This window comes from Poecilia latipinna, unplaced genomic scaffold (assembly GCF_001443285.1).
Source record: "Poecilia latipinna isolate Pla-1442-1.1 unplaced genomic scaffold, P_latipinna-1.0 Scaffold2103, whole genome shotgun sequence".
In the NCBI taxonomy this organism is placed as follows: domain Eukaryota; kingdom Metazoa; phylum Chordata; class Actinopteri; order Cyprinodontiformes; family Poeciliidae; genus Poecilia; species Poecilia latipinna.
In genome coordinates this window covers 63,679-73,099 of record NW_015114719.1, presented here as the reverse complement: position 1 = coordinate 73,099, position 9,421 = coordinate 63,679, and the positions used below count along the sequence as shown (strand labels likewise).

General features: G+C 38.3%; 1 protein-coding gene across 1 annotated transcript in view; it reads left to right on the top strand.

Annotated features, from left to right (window-relative positions):
- Positions 1-9,421, top strand: part of LOC106936238 (zeta-sarcoglycan-like) — an 87,295-nt gene that overhangs the window by 55,843 nt on the left and 22,031 nt on the right. Inside the window, exon 5 of the mRNA XM_015017099.1 lies at positions 1,294-1,417. Within this exon, the coding sequence (XP_014872585.1) occupies positions 1,294-1,417 (124 nt within the window). The remainder of the gene's footprint in view (positions 1-1,293; positions 1,418-9,421) is intronic.

Here is a 9,421-nt window from a genome sequence, read left to right as displayed (position 1 = left end):
AGAAATTTTTTTTTTAAATTTTAATTTTTTTTTTTTTTTTTTTTTTTTTTTGCATTTTTCTAAATTATCCTTTGTGAAATATTAGCTGTACCTGTTCTGTTTTGCATGTTGTGAGACCACAGTGTGTAAATGCAAGTGCCCATTAAGGACATGGACATTTTACCTGATCTTGCCTCACCACACCACAATCTCATTTTATTTGTCTGAATGGTTCAGCCACACATGATGCTTTTTGTTGTAAGAAAACAAAATCATAAGAGGAGGATGTGGAAATCACAAGTGTAATACGGAGAGTTTAATTTTCCAGCAGGACTTCTGTCATCTGCCCACAGCTTTCTGAAAGCTGCTTCAGTGGCTGCAGTGTTCCTGTTTGTGATTGGCCAGCAAACTCCTCCGACCTGAACCCCAAAGAAAATCTATTGGCTGTCGTCAAGAGGGAGATAAGAGACTCCAGATGACCTGAAGACGGCCATCAGAGCAGCCTGGACTTTCAGTACACCTTTGCAGGCTGATCTCACCATATTGATGCAATAGTTGATGCAAAAGCAGGTTCAACCAAGTATTGAGTTTATAGAAATGTAACTAGTTTTCAAGTGCCTGACATTTGTGTGTACATCTGTTTTTGATTGCTTTAATGTGATATTCTAACTTTGAGACACTGAATTTTGGGTTTACCTTAATCATTTTTAAGTTGCAAACAATAAAAAGCTTGAACTTTTTTACTTTGTATACTTTCTATAAATTGTTTCACTTTCTTGAATGACTGGCAGGGAATATTGCACTTTTATGCATCATCCTTTTCTTAGCTGTACTGGTCCACCGGTGTATTTGGTGTGTTGGTATGTTTGCGTTAGTCCAAACTGGACTAAATTCAATACAAAATATATAGTAAGACTTTTCATATATATATATATATATATATATTTTTTTTTTGTCCAGTCTGGCTGATCTAGCGTTTCTTTAAAGGAACAATGTTGTCAATTATTCATCTCCCTTAAATTTGACACTCATACACTAATTTCTGTTGGTCTAGCACGTTTGTGTTTAACTCAGTCATGTAAGAAAATTATTAAAAAAAGTTAAAAGTGACTATGAGTATGTTTTTAAAAGTCACGGTGTACAACTGCTACGTTCATAAGTCACCAGTTCAGAAGCATCTTTGCTTTCCAAGAAGAAAAGTGTGTGTTTGTGCAAACTTGTGTAATTTATCCTTGTCTCTGCAATTATGTGCGGCGACAACGAAGGTTCATTCTGCTTCTAGTGTGACTAAAATCTGTTTGTTGATTTTTACAGACTAGAGTCCCCAACTCGGACCTTGACGCTAGAAGCTCCCAGAGGGGTGGAGGTCAGTGCTGGAGTGGGAGACTTCACGGCTTCCTGTAGGAAAGACCTTCTCTTGCAGTCCTCAGACGGAGAGGTCAGTCTGTTTGTTTTGGATGCATGCAGGGCGGATGAGGTCTTCTGCAATAAAACTATACAGCTCAAACGCTCACAGCAGCAGTGTTGTAAGTTGAAAATGTAGGAAAATATGAAAATGTTTGTGCTACCGTGTGTGTGGGCAGTAGATTGTGTTGCACTCTATTGTAGCGGACCAGCTTCATTAAAGTACCTTATTAAGCTAATGAGCGTTATCAATCCAAGTGACCTTGTCCTCCTTCCCTCCCCTCCTCCTCTCATCACTGCTTTCTTGCTCTCTTCAATTTGGGAGAAGTGACTTCATTAAAGTTGGTTTGATGAGGTTCCCTGTCAGTTGTAGCTGCTGTGTGTGTTTGTGTGTGTGTGTGTCATTGTTAGCCTGTTATCTCACTGTCAAGCTCGTCGCATAGCAGCCTGCCACTTTTTGTGAGCGCCAAAGCAGACTTTGCCATTATCCCTATGCGTTTTCATAAGTGTGTGAGTGTATGTGTGTGTCAGCCTGCCATATTGCTTGTCCACTGGAACATAGTGTGTCATTAAATTTGAAATTAAAAGAAAAATGGCCCCCCCCCCCCCCTCAAGTTGCACGCACTGTCATTGTCAGTCACACACAAACTTTTCCTTTTTTTTCTTACAGCCAGCACACACACAAATTCTTATACACACACTAATGCAGTAGCGGAAAACACTCAAGTCTTCATCCATCCATCCGTGAGGCGTTTCAAAGCCGGTCGTCAGATATAATCTGAGTAGAGTCAAGACTTCCACATGTTAAATGTCAAAGAAACCTGCCTTTACTGCAGAATTTACAAAGGGTTTCCTTCATATGCTGGGCATTTGTAGAGTGTCTGAACTCATAGAGTACATACACTGTCTTTAAATATTTTTAGAAAAATGCATACTTTTCTGTTTCTCAGCTACTGTGGACTGACTTTTGCCAACGTGTTTTTGTTGCACTGTCCTACTGCTACACTAATTTTATTTCCATCTCAAATGTGTGCAAAATCGTGTTGCTGTTCCGTAAATTTGTGAGAAAAGCACAATTTTGCAATTAAATAAAAAAACGCAATTAAAATCACTCATGAATAATTTTGTTCACGATTAAACATTCCTTCCTACCACTTCCTGTCATCTTCATCTTTTCCAGTTGTTGGTGACATGACCCGTGAGATGTGGAAAAAGTGTTTTTGTTGTTGTCGTTATTGACTCCCACCTCACCTGTCTCATTTCTACAAAGTGTGTAAAACATCAACATCTAATTCGAGCCCTTTTCTCTCCATCAGCTGCTTTGCATGACCTTAAAAAGGTTTAGATTGACAAACATAAACTTGAGTCCAAAGTTACTTCTGACTAGAAATCATGTAGTGCATTAATATCCATCCACACCTGCTTGTCTCTGGATGGTTGCCCATCACCCTGACCTGCTACTGGTTCTGCATCATGTTTCTTCTGCAGCTGCGCTAGAAAACCCACCACTAACACTTAAAATGTGACAATATTTAATTGCCCTGGTGAGTTTTATTTAGTCTTCTCTAATATATTTCAGCATGGAAAAGGTTTTAAAGCATTATTATCTACATTTATAGTTTTGCTTCAGCCCTGCTATTAAAAGAAACCCTGTATAAAGACGGATTCAGACTACCTTATAGGCTACGGTGTCCCAGGTGTTTTAAACTTTTATAGCATTTTGAAATGTGCACCGTAACAACTGCATAGGTTCTAAAGCAGAAAACATGTTTAAAAACTTATTTACCTCTGCACATTTCTCTCCCTGCTGAATTATCTTTGCTTTTGTCTTCTCCAGTACCTTTTTTTTCCCCTTCCAACTTTCCAAATTCTCTAACCCGACTCATTTTTCTCTCTCTCTTCTCTTCTTGGAGTCTATAGAAATCATTCCTTTCTGCATGATTTTGTCAACCTCTCTTTCTCATCCACTCCATCTGAGCCTCTCAGGCCTTCATCTTTCCAAGAGTTATCTAATTAACTTTCCATTGCCAGGGCTATACATCACTGGAGCTCTCACTTCACAAGGAAGAAGGGAGGTTTATACATATCACTTTTCCTCCTCTTTATGCTTTGTCTCATTGGCATTTGTTCGGCCGTCATCTCTTTCGATTTTTGATGTTTTTCCATGTCGTCTACGCATAAATCGCTGGCTCCCCACTGACGAACAGTAGCATCAAGCGCGGCGCAACAAGGGGTTGCGGCGCGGGCCTGCGACGAGGCTCGAGATCATGAAAGGCGTGAGAAAATTAAGCATTTATAGTGCTCTGCTTCTCAACCCCTGCTCCCTTTTCTACAGGGCTCTTCAGCCAGACACACACACACAACAAAAGAAGCCTGTGATCACCAAAGCACAGCTTCATAAATGCCAGGGAAGGCTTATCAGCATGGGTAAATGTATTCACAAAAGGCTCATATTACCCCACATAAAGAGAGAAGAAATCATCAAAATTTGAAAATATCCTGGCCATTGGTATGCAGCTTGTGTGTGTTTTTATAAGAAAAAATAAATCTAGAGTGTGGTAGAAAAAAAACCTTTGCATTCACTTGATTTCATTATGTTGTTTTTCTGTTCTGTAATAATAAAACAATGTGGTGAAAATGCACAGAGAAATCACCTTGTTGCCCAGAACTGGATAGTCTTACCCTTGGCTAGCTTGTTAGCTAGCCGCCGATAGTCAGCTAGCCTTTCACTGAATGTTGCATATTCAGGTTGGAGAAGACGACATTCATTTGAGTGGATGCTGCTGCTGCTGAATGACAATTACACAAAATTGGCCACTTTCAGTATCGGTCAATATTTATCTGAAGTCAGAGAAATCACAGATGTAAAATTTGTAAAGGATTTGAAAGGTTTTGAGGGAGCAGGTGAGGACAAGACTTTCAGTTGATAACTGAATTGAAAGTGTATTTAATAGGATTTTTTTTAGTCTTTTAAACTTTCTGCTTTTGTTTTTGAACACATTAGGATGATGGACCTTTTGGGAATGTCAGAGTTAAGGCAAAGATCTACGTTCTCCGGAGAAAATGGGCTACAATTGTAGTAATGCTAGCTCTGCTATTCAGTTATATTCTGTTAGACAACTGTCATATATGCCGCATGAAAAGACATACATATTTTTTTCTCACCGTTTGAAGCTAAATCAGACCAAACGTTTGTTGTTCTGAGTTGGTATACAATTATGTAAATTATTTCCATTTCTTTTGTAGCTTTCTTCAAAGATGACTAATTTTCATTTTGGATCAAGCTATGCAACTTCATTACTATATTAAAACGTTAATGAAGATGCTGTTAGTGTTTTGTTTTTGTTTTTTTTCTCACTTTTTCACCTTACATACTCCCAAGCTCATAACTGTGATCGCACATTCTAGGCTAGAAGTTGTTTTAAATGTTTCAGTCATTGCAATTCTCTGTGGATCTTAATACAGCATCCATAGACCATCTCCAGCTAGTTCAGAATGCTGCAGCAATTATAGGCTTAAGATTTGGTCAATTCTGCCACTTGGCTTGTTGTACCAGTCAGTTACACGATTCAGTATAAAGTTATGAAAATGACATGCTGGACGTGCGTCACTGGCCTTGCCCCCGAGTTCAACTGATCACCTACATACATTTCTCAAAGAATAAAGAGAACAACTAAATTCAACTCTGTAATAACTTGATAACTCCAAGAACAGACAATTTCACCATTCTCAACCTTTGACTATTGTTTTGGTCACTTTTGCATGTTGTCCATACCGTCACCCCTAGAGACGTCATGAGATGGAGTCTACAACCCACAGAAGTTGCTTTGCTCGTGTAGCTCATCCAGGATGGCGCTTCAATGCTAGCTGTAGCGAAAAGGTTTGCTATGTCTGTCAGCACCATGCCCAGGGCATGAAGGAGATGCCAGGAGACACCTCGGTACGGCAGTGCCGTAAAAGAACCAAAGGGCAGTAGCAGAGCTGCTGCCTCCTCATACCATCAGACCGCTAGTGTCTAATCTGCTTCAACTGTCAGAAACAGTATGAGGGCCTCACGTCTATGACTGGGGACTGTAAGACAAACATCATGCGGCATTTTCCAGAGAACACCTGGATTCACCATTGGCATCTTGTGCTCTTTAAAGATTAAAACAGGCTCATACTGAGCAGATCCGATAGATGTGCCAAAGTCTAGAGACTCCATTGAGAAAGTTACGCTGCCTCCAGAATGACCGGTTTGGCGATGGGTCAGAAACTGTTTGGGGATTTTTTTTATTTTTTATTTTTATTTGGAGGGCTACACAGCCTCCCTGGGCGAAAGCCAGAGGTAACCTGACGGCTATCATTACATAGCTGGATGAGATGCTCAGACCCATTAGGCCTTTTTGCACTGGGCCAGGGCCCTCCAGCGCCAAGGAGATGGGTTACAATGCAAGAGGCAAATGGTGCTCACCCCGGATACGGATGGGTTGGCCTTCTGTTATGGACGGCCTCAGGCACACCTGTGCAATTACCATGCTGTCTAATCAGCTACTCGGTATGCAACACGTGTTAAGTGGGACGGATTAACTCTGCAAAACAAAAGTGCTCACTCACAGATTTAGACAGGTATTTATAGCAATAGAGGATATATAAATGTGTTTGTATAAAGAGTCTTTGAGTTCAGCTCATGACAAAACGGGAGCAAAAGCAAACATGTTGCATTTTGTATCTTTGTTCAGTGTATGCATTCTAGTGCAGGTCATCATTATCAGTCATTGGTCTCTGAGTTTGAAAATACACTGCAGTCATGTAAAAAGATGACTGCACTGAGAAAAAGTAATAATGTGAGAAAAACAATCACTGAAGAACAGAAGACGTAAGTTTAATTTTAGGGCATAGAGTCAGAAAAACACTGTCGACCATCCAATAGTGAAACATAGATGGTCAATATTATACCACTTTACATACAAGAGCAGAAATTAGATCTCTACACTAGAAATTTAGAGATTTATGACATCATTATTTAAACTGTTGCCTGTTTAAAATGGTTCATTTAGGAAATAAGTGTTACTCTTTTGCTTAGAAACCCCATCAGGTGAAACGTTTGTCTATCAGGTTTTTTTTTTGTTTTTTTTGCATGAATGTGGTTTGTCTGAATAGTTTAATTTGGGGTTCCCACTGCTTAATGTAATAAATTACAGGAAATAGCTTTTCACATACAATGTACAAAATTTGGTCGCTTTCAGGAAGCAAACAGGCGACGAATCAGCTAACATCTCACCAACGGGAAAGAAACCAAAGTGAGACTGAAGTCTACATGTAACACTTGGCAGTGATACTTAGCATGATTCAGATGTTTCTCAACTTGTGCCTTTCATTTCTTCTTAGTTTTGGTTTGAAGTTTGAAAATCTGTTCAAACGAAAACTTCAAAAACATTAAGTCATAAGGGAACATCAAACACAGGAAGACTTCAAAACTCATAAAGTAGTGAAAGATGCTCATCCCTCATGCAGAATATTAAGCCTTCCCTTTTGTTCATTTTTTTTTAAAATAATGGACAAATGGTCCATAATAGGCATTTTTTTGGTTGACTAGATGAAAGGTTTGGCATCATCAAATACATAAAGTTCACAAATGCTCATGCACTCTAGTTCTCTTTGTTAGTCTTCATTAAAGGTTCATACATAAAAAAAATGAAGAGTGAAATCAAGGTTTCAGTTTATCACGGAATAGAAGTTGAAAAAGATAATTGCTCCACTGACTTAAAATATACATTCATCTTCCACATTATGGTCTAAATTGGATGGATTGATTATTAGCCTGTTTGAGACCTGTATGGTTGTTTATTAAAAAAATAAATTAAATACTCTTTCCACTTCAACCGTTTTAAAAATATTTCCACAACTAACCTCTTGACCTGGGTCAACAAGGACATAACGAAAAGCAAAAAAAAATCTGCCATGTCTGCAAAAGACGAATCACCAAAAAAGGGGGGTGGACATTTATCATATTGTTTATAATTTATCATAAGAATTTGAAGATAAATTCAAATTAAGGTTTGTGGTACATATCATGGTACCACAAAATATTATGATGAAACCTTAAGTCCATATCCAATGACATATTTTCCACAGATTTTTTTTTTTTTTTTAGCAATACATTATTTTGATGCAGCACCAGATTCTCTATTGCTACAATAAATAAACACGTTTGTACAGACTGCAAAGGTTTATATTTCTGAGTTCGGACCACATCTGTTTTAAAAGAAGAAGCAATAATAACACCCAGACTGTTTCCTCCCTGAAAAAAAAGGAAAAAGAAAAACCACGCACCTTATCGAAATAGCATTCTTTTCATCTATTCTCATACACGCCTCACTCGACCGCTGACGCCGTCACATAAACGGAGGAGAGCGGATGAAGGCTGGACAGAAGGAGGATCAGATTAGTGGGAGGTGGAGAAGGACGGGAGAAAATAGATGTTTCTGTCGATTTTGCAGGAGAAAATAAAGGCACGCAGGACAGCAAAGCTTAAAGCCAAATCAATGTTGTCAGCAGCTGGCACTTAAGAAGGGACCATTAAAGTTTAAAAAGTTTGGAAAGCAAAAGTGGAATTAGGGCCAAATGGGTTAGAGGTAGGCTAGCGCTGGCTTCCATTAAAATCAAAGCCAACAAGAGCTGACAGATCCTCTCAGGCTTTTTTTTTCCATTATTCTCTCTCTCTTTCTCTCTCTTTCTCTCTCTCTCTTTGCGTCTCCAATCATATTTTTTTTTTCCACAGTCACCTGCTCTCTGGGTGCCCTCCATTCATGTAATTTTTTTGGCTTGTTCCCATCTCCTCCATGACCCAGAAATTGCTCTCACTTTAGCATCATTGAGGATGTTTCCATTCCTTAAATGCTCTGCAGATGCCAGGAGTGGCGAGTAAGTAAACTCCTGGAGGAGTTTTGAGTGGAAAAACACAAAGTCTCACATAAGCTGAAGGTTTCTTAGTTGTTGTTGTTGTTGTTTTTTTTTTTGTTTTTGTTTTTTTCTATTTCATTAACGTTTGGCGAGGAAAACAAATTAAATACTGATACAAAATTGGGAGCACTGATTTTGAGAAAGGCATGAAGGCCAGAACAAGAACTTTAATGAGACACACATGGAGTTGAAGTGAGCAAAAATGTTTTTCAGTTTGCTAAAAATAAATAAATTAAAGATTTTGACATTGATTGATTTCTTTATGCACTCAACGAAGCAATCAGAAAAGTACTGCCCGAGTGAAGGAAAATCGTGATTTAATTTCTTATTCGATGGACAATTACACTAAAAAGAAATTATACTGCCAAAAGGAGGAGAACAACAGTCGGTTCAGCTTTGGTATCCAGTATTTATGTCATTTATGCTTATTTGAATTTTCCACCATTGAGTCATTTAAGAGGTTTTATGTTGTGTTCGATGTACTATCATAAATTTTCAAATTCATCTATAAATCAAGAATACTACATGACCTGGTTTGCTAAGCTGAGACATTATTTATTGTTTTAAAATCAAGTCCAAAGAAAACAGACCCTCTGGAAGCTGAAATATGGAACCATTTTCTAAAATTAGACAATTCGCACACATTAATGCACTGTCATTATTATAAGAGTATTTCAGAGTCACAAGCGAATGTCAAGCAGCAGAGAGTTCAAAGACATGAGCTGCTTAATTTTTACTAGTGGTGGGACTCAATTAAAAACTTTTAATTGCAGGGTCTGTAATTCATTAATCGCAATTAATTGCATTTTAATCGAAAACTATACATTGACAAGATAAGCAATATTTTCAATTCAAAACCCCTTTTAAATGCTAAATTATTAAACAAATAGACTATGAGCTCTGATCATTCGACTTTGGTGAAAATAAACAACTTTAAAGATGTGGACTGTTGCTGTGGACATGAATATTTTGGGTCGTCTGGGCGCGCTCCAAACGTTTCATATTGAGATGGTATTTTGGCTCCGGTGAAAAGCCGACTCCTTTTTTTGCATTAGATTCCTGTGTTTTTTCCAAAAACACAGGAATCTAATGC